Genomic DNA, 19,075 nt, shown 5'->3' with positions numbered 1-19,075 from the left:
ATTGATGATTAATTTGACATTACACAAGATTAATTGCCCTTTGAAAAAATGCACGAATGAAATATGATTAACAAAAATGTTCTGGCAAGGCTTGAGGATTTTGCCTCTGCCATGAATCCTGCAGAGGAATTTTGTATGGGTTTGGGGAAGAGAGAGACAGAGATGGGGGGCGCGGGGGGGGGGGGACGGGGAAGGAGGGAGGAGGCTATGGTGCTAAGAGTATGACAACTGACAACCGTGCGGAGGATCTTGCCTATTTATTAATTATCTACGCTATGAACAAACTCCATTGACAGTCTTCTATCAGTTTGTATTTTTTTTTTTTTTTTTTTTTTTAGTCTATTAGCCTTCTGATAAAAATTCGTTTCCCGTCAGCGAGTACCTATAGCCGTGTTTAGACTTGAGCGTTTTTCCGAGGTGTTAGAGTTTACATATACCTGGGTAAATATTTTACGCGTGTAAACGCCAACTGATACCATGATAAACGTCGCCCAAGACAATAGAAAGTAAACCAAGGTAAAAGTTCGATTAGCCCTGTGATCAGGCCTAGGCTTGGTTTAGGTCGGTAACCAAGGTCAAAATGACAGTTACATCCGCTTGTGGTCGCATAGTATTCCACATCCCGTGGTGTTCAGATTGCTTCAATCGCATTCGATCACGTTTTCGCGCTCACGACTAAGTTTGTCTTCGACTGATCTACGAACATTATCCTTCTCTGCCCAATCCGGAAGATCCACTCGGACAATATATTGTAGTATAAATACTGTGCAGTTTCATCAAGGTTTAGTCATGCAGTAAATGTCTACGTACCTTGGTAAACATTCAAGTGTAAACGCAGCGTATGACACAAACATACACATGGTCACTCCTAAGTTATACCTGGAAAATTATAAATGGTCATCCCTAAGTTATGCTCTCTCGTTAAAAAAAACAAAAAACAAAAAAAAACATTCTCTCAAAAAATTATCATATGTTATAACTTTTTCACCAATGTCAGCTAGCACCTATCCGTTTAACTGGAGAATCCTTACCTACAGGTAAGGCAAAGACTATTTCGATTCCCGTGATACTCACGGGAAGATTGAGGAATAAAACACCTGTTGTAAACACAAAATGGCCGTGGCATTTATCAAACCTTCCTTGGATCCCCGGATCACTCTTTACTGTTCATACATGTATAAGTGCCGAGAGTTGTCCAAAAGAGTGCTTCTACAAACCTTTCAAGAAGACTCTACATGATAAAACCGGCTTCGAGGAAAACAGTGGTCAGAGAACATCGAAGTATGTGATCGTCACGCTCGACACAGCTGAGGTACGTTTAAATGTACCTTGTATACAAACCTACGGCTGGAAGGAATAGCTGGTAGTTTTAATGCTACCTAGGTTTCAAGGATCGCTAAAAAAGGACCAAAACTTTAATATTGAAGCCAGGTAGGAGATTTATGTGAATTTATCAGAGCACTTTACAAAGGCGAGTATCTTACAGTTACTCACTGGGTATATTTTCAAAATTTCCTGAACTTTAAGCGGCTAAGTTATCTTTGAAAACCTTGCGGACAGACAAATTTTATTATTTTTTTTAAAAGTAAGGGCCATTTGTACTTTCTATTCGTGTAGTTCAGCAGTTTCAAACAGATACCACATTTTTGAAACGTGCCTTTAAAGTAGAGCTATTTTCGTGTTTGGTTGAAAACTCGATTAAGCGGGTAGCAAATCTTCTTTTAACCGTTGAAGGAACAACATTGAATTATAATTGCAACATGACTAAACAAACTGTTATAAAATATCTATAGTTGAAAAAAAAGAACTGGGACTTTTGAGGGAATATTATTATTTTTTTAGAGCGCCGGCAATATGTGCTATTTTTCCAGTTTCAGCAGACACGCAACTTGTGTCGAGCGGACCGAAATTCAATTAATCCTAGAAAAATTCAATCAGAATTTTTAATTAAATAAAACTCACTTTAGGTAAGGACTTCGAAATTCCAGCTTATGAGAAAAATCAAATTTTTAAAGTAACATCAGTGGTCGGGTTTTACAGAGACAGCCTCTTAAGTTTCCTAAGCAAAAAAAGACAGCTGCTACTTGACAATTATTTCCCAACGGAATGCAGACCGCCAATAAACAAAATTCGCAATTAACTTTAGGCCAGTAGTGAAAACAAATTTCGTGTGATTACTTTAACACAAATATTTCAACTCTTAAACAAGGCCATGCATAATATGTCACGGGATAAAATCTAACGAATCTTGCTTTGATGTTAGGACTGAGTGAACGCTTCACAACACTGGTTTGATCTGTGTTTCCTGCGAACACCTGAAAATGAAAAAGAAGTAGAAGAACACTTTGCGCTACTTGCTTATTAATGAAAACCTTCTGAAAATAAAATTCTAGAGTAAAAATAAGGGCTACAAATCTGCTAGCATAACCTGCGAGCAGGCTCTTGATTCCCCCAGTACTGAGTAATAGGGCTGAAAAAGAAACCGGCGAGTGTAGCTAACTGGTCTCGCCTAGCTCGCTTCTAGAGATATCGCTCGCCGAATTTTATTTTCTTTTGTTTTTTCTTTTGGTTTGGTTTGTTTTGTTTTGTTTTGTTTTGTTTTTCTTTTTTTCTTTTTTTCTCTCTTCTTTTGTTTTCTTCAGGGGGGTGGGGGAGGATGGGGGGCAAGCTTTGACGAACGTGGCAGGGTTTTTAGTTTCACTATTTTTCAAGAGTTCGTTTATATATTTTTTCTAAATTGTTTTCTCTTCGAAACTTAATTCTTTATAGACACCAGGCCTGTAACACGAATTTTTAGATCTCCATACATTTTTCGGTAATTATATCGGCACGTACAATTTGTCCTTGATACTAAGATAACTTAATGATTTCTCAAAAGACCGCCACTCCTAGACAAGAGTATATTATCTAGTCACCTTTTCAACATTGTTTTCCCTGTAGCTGTTCCACGTTACTCCATCTGTAGAAAGTTGCAGTTTGTAGCTAGTGGTCCAGTCATGCTGTACTTTTCCTCCTTGTGTCGCCACTGCACAAACAGAATGCACAGCACCCACATCAACTTGAATATAGTCTGTTCTATCTTCTTCCTTCTTTGCACACCAAGCTCCGTCTCCCCTGTTCTCATTCAGCCGGCCATAGTATGGATAATAATTTTTATCGAAGTATGTGCTTGCCGTCATTCTAGCATCTGGTATTTTGTTACTGTCCTCTACACCGACAGGTCCACACACTGAACCACAAACAAAAAAACAAACAAACAACAATGCAAAAGCAAACAGGCTCAACGGTGGAGAGATAATCGAGGTCCGCTTGTCATGTTCTCCTCTCCGATAAATAGGAGAAGAAACCGAAGCGGCGATCTCAGACTATTTGATATAAATACGTAACGCTATTTGTGCGGCCATTCACATCTGTATCAATTCAACAAATTCAACAATTCAACGAAAAATAACAAATAACAAATGCCTTGAAAACCTTTGGTAATGAGAAACTACAAACGGGTCTCATACTCAGATAGTAAACCAGGATTAAAATCTATTTTAAGGTCATTTTACCCAACAGAGGCAATTAATAGCAACAAAACGCAAGATAGATATATGCTCAAAACAACACAAAACGAATATGAAAGATGATTGTCAGTAACCTTGTAAGTTCATGTCGCAATGAACCAAAATTGCCGTTCCATTTCTGGTTGGATCAAGCCAGTACTTGCTGCTAATAGTGTCTTTGCCTTCGCTCGACTTAATTTCCTGACACGAATGCGCTGGGAGCTCTGGAATAGAACCCAGAGGCACTTGAATCAAGAAAAGAAATAACATATTACAAAATGTACCAAGCATAGTGTGGGTTCTATTATGATAATAAACTTTGTTTATGTCGAACGAGGATCTACGGGCTGACAAGCGGCCCGCGTAAATTTTATTTTCTAAAAAAAAACCTTTTGTTTTTCTAATCAAGAATCGTTGTTGAACATCAAACCCTTGGGAAAACAACGTTTATGAGGCCGTATAAATTCTAGTTACCATTGAACCAAGGAAGGCAGCCGCAAAGTGAATTTTGTGTTCTTACTTTTGGTGTCCTTTTAACCCCCACTAATGAGCTGGAAAGCTATCATTTTAAGGACGTTATGACTTGACGATTTCAACGAAAAGTCAAGAGCGCTGGACTTCTGTTTGACGTCCACCTTTTAAAAACGTCTATGCTAAAGCTTCTTTGCAGCTTTGTACATACCCCGATTGCTCAAGCGTCGTAAGTAAACACGTGCCGGGTCTGAGCGGAAATGTTCAGGTCTTGCCTCCTTGGTGCGGTTATTCAGTTCGCACGAATTTTCCCCTACGACGTAGTTATAGCTTTGACAGGTGAGTTCTCTTTCACACCTGATATCACACTCATGAAAGGCTCTTAAGGAGAAAGTTTTAAAGACGAATCCCTGTAGAGCCATCCCACTTATGCTCCGTTCTTCTCTGCATTGGTTACTAGCAGATAGGCAGTCCAAATAGAAGCCGGCGAAGAAGAAGAAACGTGGAACAGTCCACAGCATTTCCCTGGTCTATCAGTTTTTAACTCTAGGAGAGACTAATCCAAATATAAAACAATTAATATTAGTAAGGCATTTACAAAACTTGATGCATGGCTCAATTTACAGAGCTTTAGGAGCCGAAAACTAAAGCTTTCTATTTTTGGAAAATTCTCTTGTTTCAGGCGAATTCATAGGGTTCGTAGATTGAACCGATTTTTACGAACCTGAGCCAAAATGTTGCCCGATCACCGTTGCGAAGTGTATTAGCATTTTGCGAGATTTTAAATAATTCTTTACTTAGGCCCTTTCATTCGATGAAGATGCTTGACACACGTTTGTAATCTGTCATCAGGTAATTAACATGGTGCATTTTGTTTGGTTTTACGCGCGAAGAAGACGGCAGGTAATTCACTTCAACAAACATTGTCAGTTTTGCGTTTGAAGGCTTGCCTTCGCATAGATCAAATCTGCAAAATAATTATTTCTTTTGATTGTGCATTTTATTAGCTTTACGTTTTTTGTATTATTATCATTATTATTACTATTATTATTATTATTATTATTTTAACTTAAGCTTTCTTTTTTCTTTAACATTGATGGAAGTGAGTTTAACTGGAGCATGCAATATTTTTAGCTTTTAGGTCACATTTATTACTATCATCATCATCATCATTATTATTATTATTTATTATTATTAGCAGTAGTATTATTATCATCATAATTGTTATACATTGTATCTATTTTTTTCATAATTTTCTATGGTTCTGTTGAGCTACACGAGCATGAAAGATTCTCTGAAAGACACTGCTGAAGGTACACGATAGCCTTAACATCAGTTTCGGTCGATGAATTAAACACTTAGGATACATATTGGAAAAATTGCAAAAGAAGTTTTCTTTATTTTTTTATCCCTAAGCTTTGCTTTTGGCGTCAGGAAAACTAATTATATTGTAACATATTTAAGCTTTGAACTTATAGGAGAGTAATCATAGATTGGAACCTTAAGTTTTCGTCTGATTTTCTTCACCGTTACATACGTTGTTAGTCTTATTTTTTTAACACTTGCATGGTCAAGTGTCTTTGAAATCAAATTTTTCATGCGATTTTTTTTTTCTCGTTTTAGATCATTATCACTGATAGTGACGTAGTGAAACAACTGAGTAGAATTATTCACTTTTCTGATTGGCTTTAAATTTTTTCTTCATACTTTTTTGAAATTTGTCGTTATTCGATTAGTTTTCTTACTCGTTAAGGCTGTTTATAAGGAGAGGAAGATTCTGGCAATTAAGAAGGTAGGAATATTATCCTAGCGCCATAAGGTTTTTATATTCAGTTTACACGCAAAAGGTTGTACTTAGCCCTAGCACCAGGATCTCTCGAGTGCTAGGATCTTGCAAGGTGAGAGATAAGGAGATCCTAGCACCATTTAAACTACCTTCCCTCGGAATTCTCGATCCTAATACTCGGAACAAAAAAACAGAAACCTAACCAAACATGGCGATGTCAGAGCGGTCGACTACTTAAGGCCAACAATTTCATCTTATTTTTCTCCTCCACTTGATAGCCACCTTGATTTAATCTTTTTTGCATGTAAACCAAACGAAACGTTATCTCGTATCTTTCTAGTGCCAGGATCTTCCTCCCTTCATGTCACCAACCACTTACACTAACCTATCTGCTGTCTCACTGTCGGTTTTCTTCTCCACGATATTTATAGCTGCGCTTGGTCCGTACGTCCTTACCGAGAACCAATATTTTCCCGTGTGGCATCACCTCGCTCAGTCAATAAACGTTTTATCAGATGACCACTTTTAAATGTTTAAAATTCTGAAAATTCTATTTGAACCTAAATAGGACGCGACTACATAACATCAAGCGGCCACGCGCGGAATAACTACCAAAACATTTAAAGATCCCACGATACAAGCTCCTCATTTATTTCTTCGCTTCGGAATCTGGCAAGAAACTCACAATTTATCGATTGGAAAAACACGACTCATTTTCTCATTTCTGTTTTTCTTTAGATTTAAAGAACACAATTACAATCCGTTTAACGGGAAATGTTGAGTTATGAAAGTATGAATTGACGAAGTTACGGAGAGGCAGAAAAGTCATTTAATAGCCGTAAAGCTGTTCTAATTGTTTCTACTAGCTTTCACTGCCTAACTCAAAAGCCGACAGGAAGTCGAACTAAAGTTGTCAAAAATATGTGAAAACCATCAAAAACTCAGCGAGTGATTAAGGCTCGCTTCACGCTTCAATGGAATTGTGCCCAAATCTTCTTCATCTGAAGACCGGATAAAATATCGGTGTCGTTTTAAGCTATTTGTCGAGCTATCGGATCATCTTAAACAAGGAAGAACCAGTGACTGAATATTAATTACAATGGTGTTGGCTCCTGCTAAGACTGGAGAGTCTGGGTTTGCTGACCTTGCTGAGCAAAATTTATACACTAACAGGAACAAGCAAGTTTTGTTATCTGGAAGGACTGTACGGTAACCGAGGAAGGCTATTTTGCGAACCTGCGAGCGCGAGCCCGCGAGTCTCTATTTGTGAACCCTGAAAGATTCCTGCCAAAAAAGAAATCCAAAAACGGGCATAATGCCCTAACATGGTATTTATACACGCAGGGGCCCATTATGCCAAACCGACCGGTAAGAGACTAGTGGGAGTACCCGAGGAAAATGGAACAACATTTTCCGATCAAACCGGGCCTATCAAGAGGAATGGCTCTTACCATTTTTCATTCCTTTTCCGAATTCCCTACATAAGTGAAGAGAATTAGGGCAATGATCCGATTTGTCAAAAATGGAAAGGCAAATTTTGGTCGGACCGGTCCGACCGAAAGAAGAGGATCACCTCCAGAGGTGATCCCGAATATTGGTTTCGGAAGGAACTGGAACGGATCTTTCCATTTGACTTCCGACCGAAATTTCAGGAATCTTTGGCATGATGAAAAACACCCACAGTCTTCATGGTTCGGTGCATTGTAGCATGGCAAGTGAGGTGGTGGAGAGTTCCTTTTTTAAAAAATTATTTCTACCAATTACGTACGCAGATATTTTAGGACGGTCACTTTTCCCATTTTGCATTTGAATTACCAGACTTTGGTAGCTGCAAGCGAGGTAAACTTTTGCTAATCTTTAATAAGTTTGCAAAAAGTTGTGATTATTTTTCACCACAGTAAAAACGTACTCAAAAAAAAAAAAAAAAGAAAGAAAAAAAAAATAGAAAGAAAGAAAAAAGCAGTGGCTCGCAAAAATAGGCCTGCAGCCCGTAGCTCGCGGATCGTGGCTCGCGGTTCGCAGGCTCGCACATTAGTTACACTAATGCTTTACTTTGGCACAAATATTTCAACCCTGAAGCAAGGAAAGAAGGCGAATGTTACAGGATAGAACCGAACGAATCTTGCTTTGACGTTAGGACTGAGAAAATGCTTTACAATACTGTTTCGGTCTGTGTTTCCTGCAAACACCTGCAAACGAGAAATAGACACATTAACAACACTTTAATTTCATAATGTCTGGGCAAGTGGGGAGGGGGGGGGGGGGGGGAGCTGAAAGCATCTGACAGATAGTTCCTGTAGTATATAATGACTCTTCTCCTCTTGTCAGAATTTTTTTCCTTCCTCTTGATCGTAAGGTTTTTCAAAGATTTTTCCCCAAAGCTGATAAAATAAAATGCAAGGACATAAACGTAAGAAAAGCTCATTGAAGTAAAATTACAGTCCTGAGTGATAATAATCAGTTTATAGTAATAGATATCGGGTGTGGTTAATTCTATCACTTTTTTTAAAATGAGACCAGTTGGGTCAAATTGGTACGGGTATCAAAAAGTCATGATTTTTTAAAAATAAAATAAGTTTTTAACCCGTAATTTACGTCTCGATGCACTCGTACCTTTCGTCTTTATTACAGGGTCTCATCAAATACAATGCAACAAACTTTGAGAACTGTTTGAATTTATATATATATATAAAAAATTAGATCTTCATTTGATCATGCTTTTCATGGATGTGCTTGTTTTAAGCTCAAGAATGCTTCCCAAGACAGTTTTAAGTGAGTCTAGTGACAAAAATGCCACTACAGTCGATCATCAGTAACAGAGATTCAATATTCAGGAGCCCATGAAGTATCCTCACTGTGTTATAACGAGTCTACCAGCATTATGGACAGTAGAAACGTTTCGTATCTTGATCTATTTGTTATACGTCATTCACCTTTTGAACACTGTTCTCCTTGTAGGATTCCCAAGCTATCCCATCGATAGACAGCTGTAATTTGTAGCTGGTGATCCGTTCAGTAATGGATAACCTGCCTCCTTGTGTTGCCACTGCACAAACGGAGTACACTTTACCTATATCAACTTGGAGATAGTCTGTTCTGTCAGATTTAGTCTTTGGACACCACGCTCCATGTTTCCTGCTTTCATGCAGTCGGCCGAAGTATGGATAATACCAACTATTATAGTACGTGCTTGCCGTCATTCTGGAATCTGGTATTATGTTCCTGTCCGCTACACCAACAGGTCCACAAACTGGAAGACAAAATTAAAATGCATTACGATAATCGTTTAAGTGCGTTACCTTTGTGTGAAAGTTATAGAACATTTAGCCCTACCTACTACCTAGGGTTAGAACATCCTTAGAAAACATGGATGCGAAAGAGATGTTAAGCTGCGTGACGAATAGTAAGTAAGTAACGCCAACGTTTTTGACATATCACCTGCACATCGTCATACTCCTTAGCGGAAAAGAGACACTGTCAGACTGAAGCAGCTTACTTGCCCAAGAAAACAAATACAGCAACCGTGCGCTTAAATAATGTAGAATTCCGACAGCAACGGCCGCCATTACTTTCAGATTTACCGGGAAAAGGGAGCCGCTACTTTCAATCTCTCTCCACCCAGGTGTATAAATGGATACCGGCGAACTTAATGCTGCGGGTAACCCTGCGATGGAGCATCCCATCCAGGGGGAGTAGAAATACTCCTAGTCGCTTCATTCCACAGAAACCGGGATAAGCCCCGGCCTGGTGGGCCGATTGGCTCGTGTGCAGACTTTACTTTCAGGTAGTAGCCGTCACTCAGTTTCGGATAATTAAAAAACTTTTCACACAAAGCGGACATTAAGATAACAGTTCCGTTTTATGTATGTCAGGATGGCACATGTTGAGGTATTCAAAAAACATATTGGCATGTTCACTGTTTCTAAAACAGCAAATAATATCGTCTACATATCTGCGATAGTATAGTACTCTAGGACTGGTGTAATTATCTAACCAAAGCTTTTCATTATAACCCATAAAGAAATTGGCTAATACAGGGGCTAGAGGTGAGCCCATAGCTACTCCATCTACTTGATCATAAAAGCAACCGTTGAATAAAAAATGGATGTGACTTGTAGCAAATTTGAAAAGTTCCTAAAGTTGAATTTTGCTTAGTTTTAAGTCCGACTCAGTGTTACTATAAAAAATTGCATTAACAGCTAAATCAATGGTTTCAGACAAGGGTATATTAATAAAAAGACTAGTAACATCATATGAAACCAAAAACATATCACTGAAATCTATATCTTGAATTTCTCTAACAAAAGAAAACGTATCTGTGGCACAAAACTCTGAGGAGATGTGGGGCTTGAGTAATGAACAAAGATACTTGGCTAAGTTGTAGTTGTACGTGCCTATAGATGATAGTGATAGGTCTAAAAGGAGGTGTAGTAGAACTGAGATCTTTGACCTTATGTAATTTGGGCAAACCATACAATCTAGCTGGTTGAGAACCAATAGGATAAATATCACGATATGTGTCAGTACTTAAGAGACCTTCTTTTTTGAGTTTTCGTAAATAACGTTGTAACTGACCTTCTCTACGTTGGGTTAAATCAGATTTCAACTTCTTAAATTTAGAGTTGTCACTCAACAAATCACTAATAGTATTATTGTAGACTACCTTGTTAAGTACAACGACGCCGTTTCCTTTATCCGGTCTTAAGAAAGTGATGTCTTTGTTCTGTTTGAGTTTCTTCAGTATTTTAAGTTTCTTTAAGTCATTTGTTGTAGGTTTAAAAGAATTGACATAAGTCGTAGCCAGATGTTGAATTTCACTTTTTACTTCATTGGCCTTGCTCTTGTCCACGAGATGTCTTTTGAGATCTTGGTGAAGATGGAGTAGCTATGGGCTCACCTCTAGCCCCTGTATTAGCCAATTTCTTTATGGGTTATTATGAAAAGCTTTGGTTAGATAATTACACCAGTCCTAGAGTACTATACTATCGCAGATATGTAGACGATATTATTTGCTGTTTTAGAAACAGTGAACATGCCAATATGTTTTTTGAATACCTTACAGGCTATACAACCTTGCGAACTGCAGGAGTCGTACTGGCCCGTCAACACTTTTAAAACTCTGTATGACATTCATGGACGGGCCCCGTCCTGCCTCGTACAAGTTAACTGGCGTTTCCAAGATTTTAGCATGACACATTTACGCAGTAAGCGGGGCATTTATCACCGCCCCAAAAGAAAAACTAACGTTAGATTTCACTCATGGAAAGCCAACCACTGGCCTTAGTAAGATAGGTCTAGTCAAAACATACACTGACCTACATTAGATAGGTCAAGTTTCAAAATCGACTGACCTTGAACATACGTTAGGATCGAAAATCACACGACACTATTGGCCAGTTGAATCTGACCAATAAGAAATGAGGCGCAATTTTTCGATCCGAATAACGGTCATCAGGGATATAAAAACTCCAAAGAACAGAATGCGTTCTGACTGCTCTCAGAACCTTTACTGGCAACTGACGAGATTCATTTAGAATCGAAACTTCAGTCTTGCCTTAGCAGTAATATGACAGAAACACTCACAAAAAATGGTTTTCTCATCGAAACCACAGAGCAAGAACTAACTGAAGAAATGCAGACTGAATTTAGCGATTTAACGGAAGAAGACGAAAACAGCCTTCTGTCCGATGAAACGTACGAACAGATCTGAAGACGAAATCCCTAGCGCTCAAGTACAGAGGCAGAAGCCTACAACCGGTAACGAGCAGAGATTTAAACAGCCTAAAGAAAAACACAGCAACTCGAGCCACCAATACAACGGTTTGGGCAGAAAACGCCACCGGGAAGACAAGTCCACCAAAACTAACGACAGCACCGGCGTGAAGAGATCCCGCCAAGAAGAAGAGCTGAGTTCAATACAAGAGAGGATTACTAGCTCAAACAACTCCATCGGTTTTCTTTAAAAACCACTTGGAGAAAGGGACTTGTCCTAAGACCTTAAGATATAACGCGCGGGCAAACATTACGCCCGATGAGGATTTCAAAAACGAAATAGGCTCGATCAGGAAAAAGGCAGAACAGGCTCTCGTAGGAGCGCTGGTGAAATTTCACCATAGGCGCATTGAAAGACTCACAATTAAGTTAAGAAAGCTTGAGCAAGCAAAGTCTCGAAGGTGCAACTTTGTAAATAAGCAGTCTTCAAACAGAAAACAACCGCTGGCTAGTGAGAAAATTGTAAAAAACGAGAATGTTGACGAACTAGCCACAGTCATTTTAGCCAAGATTAGCGACACACAGCTGGAAAAGATCAGGTCTGAAACAACGAATAAACAGACTGAAGCTTATCCTGTTGTCCTATCTGACTCTTTAATAATAAGGGAAGAGGGGATAAAAAACAAACACAACAACAAAGCGGCGAAAAACCGCAAAAGAAAAGAAAGGAGAAAAGACCAGAGTAAAACGCGTTTTCGTAACGCCATTGAGCAACGCAAAGAACATATCAAAAACCTGTCAAACACACAATCGACAGACGAAAAAATCACTTTACTATCACGTGGTTTAAAATTCATTCCAGTGCCCGTCACGAGAGAAAATCTCATCAGGCGCCAGTTACTCGCAGATTTTAATCAATTTGATAGGCGGATGCGCCTCCAATATCTCTTCTACGGGGAAGAGAGAGAACCTCACCCTTTCCACGTTAAGTCAGACTAGAATCCACCAGTTCAACCTTCTGTAACATTAGAAACATTCTTAGAAGAAGTCAAATTTGAACTTGCTACAATCAATATTGAGAAACCAAACGACAAACTATCACATGGAGAGCGATGTGCGCTCAAAGAACTTTCGCGTGACAAAAACATTATACTCAATAAAGCTGATAAGGGAACCACAACCGTCGTAATGAATAGAGAAGACAAAATACACGAGGGTCAAGCCCTACTCAATGACATTAACAACTATCGACCCCTAGAAAAACCTATGGTTGATACCACAGCCAAAAAATTACAGCGAGTGATTAAGTCACTGCTTCGAGAAGACCACATTGACGACATGACAGCGAAATGGCTCTCCCGTACGCCAAACTCTCCAAGAATACCAGTGTTTTACACACTCACTAAGATTCACAAACCGACCCCTGTCGGTAGACCTATTATATCAGGGTGCGATGGCCCTTCAGAACGTATCTCAGCTTTTGTCGATCACCTTCTTCAGCCTATAGCACAAATACAACCTTCGTATCTTAAAGATACAACAGACTTCATCAATTTTGTAGAGAAGACAAAATTGCCTCTCAATACCATCCTAGTCTCAATGGATGTCACCAGTCTCTATACTAACATACCACAAGAGGAGGGTATTTACACTGTATGCGAAGCATACGAAGAATTTCATCAGGGGAATGCCCCCATACCCACCAGATATCTAAGAGAAATGCTCAGTCTGATCCTACAAGAAAACTCATTCCAATTTAACGGAAAAGATTTTCTCCAATCTCATGGAACGGCGATGGGTACGAAAATGGCCGTAGCATTTGCTAATATCTTGATGGCTAAAATAGAACGCGAAATACTGACACAAAGTAACACAACACCCATCTTTTGGAAGAGATTTATTGATGACATCATATCAATGTGGGACACAAACAGAGACAAAATAGAAGAATTTCTCTTGAAGGCAAACAGCTTTCACCCTGCTATCAAATTCACGGCTGAAATATCAGAAATAGACACGACTTTCTTCGACACTGTAGTGTACAAAGGTGACAGATCCTCAAGGAATCTATACTTGATGTGCGCACACATTTCAAACCTACAGAGACCTTTCAATACACGAATTTTTATTCGTGTCACACGCCAGGCGTCACGAAAGGCTTCATTAAAGGAGAAGCGTTAAGGCTCCTAAGAACAAATTCCTCACAACTTACTTTTGAGGAAAACATTAAAAATTTTGCCCTACGCCTTAAGGATAGAGGTTACCCAGCAGCAACAGAAGAAAAACGTCTCTCAGAAGTCAAATTTTCTGAAAGAAAAACGTCGCTAACAAATAAGAACAGAACCGCGCAAAAGAAAATTCTACCCTTTGTCACAGAATACCACCCGGCGTTGCCTGACATAAAAGAAACTCTCATGGGGAAATGGCACTTGATACAGAACCAACCACAATTAAGAAATATCTTTAAGGAGCCACCCCTTCTATCATATCGCAAAGGAAAATCCCTAAAAGACATCCTTGTCAAAGCTAAGCTATAAAGGCTATACAACCTTGCGAACTGCAGGAGTCGTGCTGGCCGGTCAACACTTTTAAAACTCTGTATAACATCAAGTTCAAATGGAAACAGAGGAAAAAGGTCAATTGCCATTTTTAGATGTATTGTTATCTAAGCAGAGCACTAGTGACGATCAGTGTTATTGTGTCACTTCTGTTTTACGGAAGAAGACTTACACTGGTTTACTAACTAATTTTTTTAGCTTTACTCCCTTTAAGTACAAATTAGGTTTAATTAAAACTCTCATAGACAGAGCCTACAAAATTAACAACACTACTCAGAGCTTTCAAAATGACATCAACAACGTTTCTGTTATTTTGAAACGTAATTTGTTTCCAAGTTGGCTTATTGACAAGTCGGTTAAGGGTTATCTCAAAAAGATCAAAACCACAGAACAGGATGTAGATACTGCAACATCTGACACATCCAAATGCCATTTTTATAAACTACCATATATTGGTTTTTATTCTACCTACACAGGGAAGAAAATTTCATCTATTATTAATAAGTATTGCAAAGATTTGAATGTAAAAGTTATATTCTCTCCTTTCAAACTTAGCAGCATGTTTAGTCCTAAAGACTTTATTCCCGAGTCTCTTAAATCACGTGTTGTGTACCAGTTTACGTGTGCGAGCTTTGGAGGTCGTTATATTGGTGAAACCAATAGGCATTTTACACACGTGTTAATCAACTTTTTCGGGACAAAAATTCCCATGTTTTTAAACATCTCAATTGTTTTAAGCATTGTCGAGACAATTGTGATGCCTCCAGTTTTAAAATTATTGATTTTGGTAAGACTTTCTCACAACTTAAAATCAAGGAGAGTTTTCATATTGAACGGTTAAATCCAGAACTCAACAAACAAGTTGAGCATGTCAATTTATCGTTACACTTAATTTTAAATGTATCTATTTCAGCTTAGTGGTTTTTCACTATTGTTCCTATCAAAATTTTTATTGGTTAGTTTAAATAAGTTTGCATTTTACCTTAATTTAAATTTATAAGGCTCATTGTATAGGCTGTTACATATATAACAACGATCTTTCTGTAAACCTTATATATTCATTATGGCTGATGATGATGCTTGAAACATCGAAACATGTTCCGAAAACTGAAAAGCGATGTTGTATATTTAAAAATATTTACAACATTTGTGCTATCAAGACCCATACGATTGCTACTAGTAAGAGTCACGATGTGTTGTGGTATTTGAATTGCGGGGGGATTATTTTGACAAAGGATTTTCTGTATTCTAAATGTCCGGCAAACATCCCTACATAGCTTTACACTGACCAAAATTATAGCAGGGAATTTTGTATATTACAATGAAGGTCGAGAAAACGAGAAAACGAGAAAAACTTTTTGTTGGAACAATCCCCATCCCAATGATCTAGGTAGAGATGTTTTACAATTAAAGTACTTAAAAAATCTGTTATTTTCGTCCATTTTTATTTTCTCAGATCATGATTATGCTTCATTTCCATGACCTCCGTGCTTCGACGGTTGAGTTAGTAAAAAAACTCGGTAGCAATAAATAAAACTGGCTGGCTAGCCACGAGATAAGCCGACTTGCAGTATTGTACTTTTCTCTAGATGGGATGCTAATGTTTGCTAGAAGCCTCAGCATTTTTATTTGATAGACTGAGCCCTGAAAATTTCAGCACGTATCTATAATACTGGGTGGAGAGAACACAATGCACAGCTGGGTAATTAAAAGAATACGTTTGTGAAAGATAAATACTTAAAATCCTACCTCCTCTTGTAACAGTCAGTTTCATAACAGATAACGCTTTTTCCAACACTGCAGCGGATGCCGCCATACAAGTATATCTCCCCGAATCCTCCTCCTTAGAGTTCCAAATTTGAAGTGTTCCATCGACACCAACGTTTGATCTTCCTAGAGGTAGCTTACCGTTTTCCTTCATCCAAGTGATTTTCGGCTTGGGGTCCCCGGTGGCCTGGCAAGTGACTGTTATATTGTGGTTCCTAAGCTCTCTGAGTTGCTCAGGCGGCCTGACTGTAAACTGAGGCAGTTCCACTACGCTTAGATGTGTAACAGCCGAGTGGTGACCTAAGATGTTTGTTGCTTTACATTTGTACAAGCCAGAGTCTTTCTTCTGGGCATTTGTTATTGACAGCTGTCCGTCTTTTGAAACAGTTCTGGCTCCTACCAGTTCACCGTGCACTTTAGACCACGTGATCACCGCTAGAGGAAAGCTAGTCACGTAACAAGTTGGTAAAGTGATGTCCTTGTTCTTTTCGACGTAGGATGGTCCAAACGAGAGAGAAACTTTTGGCTTACCTAGAAGCAAATGATCATAATGATAATATAATAATTTTCCAGTTTAACTACACAGGCAATAGGAACTCTTTTAATGGCACCTTATCATTAGCAAAGCCCTCTGTATTCAACACGAAGCGTCATTTTCGTTCACTCAAAAATACGTTTAAACTATCGACAAGCACAAAAATTTTTAAACTTACCTTTAAAATTCAATTGATACGATCGAAAATGATACCTCTAGGAATATTTCAGATGTAACTTCTAAATATCGTCCAGACAGAAAGAAACAAACGAGCGGATAAAACTACTTAAACGTTTAAAGACCAAAAAACCAGACACACACAAAAACACCAACATAGAAAACGCGGAAAGCTGGCATAAGTTATCATTATCACTGACTAGACGTCTAAATTATTTATCAGTTTTGTCAAACTCATGTCCCCTTTTCTAAATACTGTTTTGCACCAAGTTCACCGCGCATGCGCAAAATAACTAACAAAATGCGCAGAACACACAGAAATACAACATCGACACAGAAATAAGACCTTTGGTTGTGTGTAAAAACTCAAGTTTTGTCTATTTAATTTGTTCAAACGTTAAAGCTCAGTATGAATGGATCTTCCTCAATTTCTCAACTTACGAGAAATACCAAACAAATGCCATTTCTCTCCAATGAGATTGCAAAGAAGACAGACATAAATATTTTGTCCACAGCCTAACTGGAACCACTGAATCTGCGTGGGATTTAAGTAAGTATGGCCCTGTAAGCATAACTGACAATAACTCATGTTCTTAATTGAGGTTTCTATGTCTTAAGTGATCTGTAATGTCAGAGTTGTAGTTCCCAACCTAACCGCTGGTAGCCTAACCCACACTAAGTCTACTTGCTAACTTAGGGATGTAGGTCAAGCTTTGTTGTAAATTTTCCCGTGATTGTGAAGGCAATAAAATATGTAAATAAAACAACGGTGAAGGAGAATAATTGTTCTTAATATATACATATTTCAGTTAAAGGTTCAATCAAAGGTATTTGGCTTAAAGCGACGTATGTTACATGTTGTGTACTTGAGACAAAATAAACTATATTAAAAATATATGTATAATTTTAACTTACTCTGTACAACAAGGTTTGCAGAGGTTTCATCTTCTCCCAGAATATTGCGCGCCACGCATTTGTATTTCCCAGCATCCTCTAAGCGAACGTCATCAATCTGCAACAGGCCATCTAACGTCATTTTGACCCTGCTGCTAGGTAACGATCCATCAATCCTAACCCACGACAGCTCGGGAGCGGGATTTCCAGTAACAGAGCAAAACAGAGCAGCAGTCTTGCTTTCGTTGACAGTCAGTTGTGAAGCAGGGGAAATTGTCACTTTTGGTGCAGAAATTGATTCTCCGGGTTCACCTTTAATCCCTGGGATGCCCGGTGGCCCAATATCCCCTTTAATTCCCTTTTCTCCTCTTATGCCTGGTGTTCCCATAATTCCTTGTTTTCCACTTCGACCAGGGGGTCCCATAACTCCTTGCTTCCCATCTGGACCCTGTGGTCCCATAATTCCTCGGGAACCTTTTCTTCCTCTCCTTCCCGGAGGTCCCGGCAGTCCTCGCGGGCAAACATTAAAGCTTCCACTCTTCTGACAGATCTTTTTAAAACTCGAGGTGACAACGTCTTCCAAAACTTCTTTCATGTTGGCTGAATTATTAAAAGTCGGATTGTTGGCAATGCTACGTGTGATTCTATGGAGCTTTGTGTCACTGTTTGTCTCTTTCTTCTCAGAACGCAGCGGTAGAATTTCTAAACAGGAATTAGAGAGATATACCTTTGTACTGTCAATTATGAGTCGAACTGAAAATTTAAAAGTCAAAAGATCTGTTTCAGCCTTTGGGCCGTTTCAGTTAGTAAATGGAGGCTAATTTGGCCTTGAATGAATTATCAGTCAGGGTGTCTGTCTGTCTGTCTGTCTGTCTGTCTGTCTGTCTGTGTCATGAATGAAAGAGGTTTTGTGGCATTAAAGAGCAACTCGAAGCTGTTTGTACTAAAGCATCTCTGTACGAGACCAAAGGTGACTAAGGCACGAGATAGTATTACTTGAAATCTTTCTTCATTTATCGAAAATTGAGACTTAAACAGAGATCAAGTGCAACTGGTAGATTGTGCTCTTTGTTTTCTTTTTTCAATTGTAACACGAACGTTTATCTAGAAGTAACCGGGAGCCTTTGGGATATTTAGTTACAATTCCTTCACTAAAGCATTTTTTCTGTTCAAAGAAGCTAATATAGCTAATATAATAATAAGATCAATAAGTGAATTGCTGAAGAGGAAGAGATTTTGTTAAAACAGTTAGACGACACACCAATACCTAACCTTTATTCAAGGTGCCCGCCATTCCGTGTTTCAACTGAGAAATGACTTCCTCCACAGCCAACAACCTTTGATCGTGATCATTAAACTTCAGCTCGATTCTAATGAATCCAGCGGAGTAAAGAAGCAGACAAACCACAGACAACACTGTGCCAGGGCTCACTGATAAACCATTGTTTTTCCAAGACATTTTGGGAACCCAGAATGGTGGAAACAGATCGAACGTGATCAAAAATCACCCGCAAAGACACGTTTGTAACTTTGCACCGATTATAGCTTGACCCGTCCTTTGAGTATCAGAATAAACAGGAAATTCTTAAAGATCCTTGGTATCACTTTCAACAGTTCCTCACTGGGT

The 19,075-nt window shown here is 38.7% G+C and overlaps 2 protein-coding genes and 1 pseudogene across 5 annotated transcripts; 1 reads left to right on the top strand and 2 right to left on the bottom strand.

The window, feature by feature from the left end:
- Positions 1-240: 240 nt before the first annotated feature.
- LOC110046517 (discoidin domain-containing receptor 2-like) lies at positions 241-6,284 on the bottom strand. Of its 3 annotated transcripts, XM_020752210.2 has the most exons (5): positions 4,744-6,284; positions 4,231-4,575; positions 3,644-3,793; positions 2,916-3,229; positions 241-2,315 (listed from the first exon to the last, which is right to left on the bottom strand). In XM_020752210.2, exons 2-5 carry the CDS (start codon positions 4,538-4,540, stop codon positions 2,175-2,177), a joined length of 915 nt encoding a protein of 304 aa, XP_020607869.2. In that variant the 5' UTR covers positions 4,541-4,575; positions 4,744-6,284; the 3' UTR covers positions 241-2,174. The 3 variants fall into 3 exon arrangements, with proteins under 3 accessions (XP_020607869.2, XP_020607868.2, XP_020607871.2); XM_020752209.2 differs by having other exon boundaries at positions 4,231-6,284; XM_020752212.2 differs by having other exon boundaries at positions 3,644-3,772; positions 4,231-6,284.
- A 140-nt stretch (positions 6,285-6,424) lies between these two features.
- Positions 6,425-19,012, bottom strand: LOC110046514 (uncharacterized). Of its 2 annotated transcripts, none has more exons than XM_089283650.1 (5): positions 18,721-19,012; positions 17,470-18,201; positions 15,825-16,373; positions 8,739-9,055; positions 6,425-7,994 (listed from the first exon to the last, which is right to left on the bottom strand). In XM_089283650.1, exons 1-5 carry the CDS (start codon positions 18,905-18,907, stop codon positions 7,854-7,856), a joined length of 1,926 nt encoding a protein of 641 aa, XP_089139776.1. In that variant the 5' UTR covers positions 18,908-19,012; the 3' UTR covers positions 6,425-7,853. The 2 variants fall into 2 exon arrangements, with proteins under 2 accessions (XP_089139776.1, XP_089139777.1); XM_089283651.1 differs by having other exon boundaries at positions 17,470-18,150.
- Positions 12,817-14,082, top strand: LOC110058059 (uncharacterized; annotated as a pseudogene).
- Positions 19,013-19,075: the final 63 nt, after the last annotated feature.

This window comes from Orbicella faveolata, unplaced genomic scaffold (assembly GCF_042242905.1).
Source record: "Orbicella faveolata isolate gen_17 unplaced genomic scaffold, um_ofav_v1 contig_12, whole genome shotgun sequence".
Taxonomy (NCBI): domain Eukaryota; kingdom Metazoa; phylum Cnidaria; class Anthozoa; order Scleractinia; family Merulinidae; genus Orbicella; species Orbicella faveolata.
The sequence above is the reverse complement of the archived record's forward strand: the minus strand, read 5'-3'. Positions and strand labels throughout refer to the sequence as shown.

Bases quoted from the DNA above. Each gene is read 5' to 3' on its own strand.
- LOC110046517 (XM_020752209.2), bottom strand. From the start codon at position 4,540: ATGCTGTGGACTGTTCCACGTTTCTTCTTCTTCGCCGGCTTCTATTTG. The intron at 3,230-3,643 runs GTTACTGACAAT...TTTGTGGTTCAG, and splicing joins TTGCGACATGAACTTACAAG to TGTGTGGACCTGTCGGTGTA. The intron at 2,316-2,915 runs GTGACTAGATAA...TTTCATTTTCAG, and splicing joins GGGAAAACAATGTTGAAAAG to GTGTTCGCAGGAAACACAGA.
- LOC110046514 (XM_089283650.1), bottom strand. From the start codon at position 18,907: ATGTCTTGGAAAAACAATGGTTTATCAGTGAGCCCTGGCACAGTGTTG. The intron at 18,202-18,720 runs GTTAGGTATTGG...TTAAATTTTCAG, and splicing joins GGCGGGCACCTTGAATAAAG to TTCGACTCATAATTGACAGT. The intron at 9,056-15,824 runs GTAGGATTTTAA...TTTGTCTTCCAG, and splicing joins ACTGACTGTTACAAGAGGAG to TTTGTGGACCTGTTGGTGTA.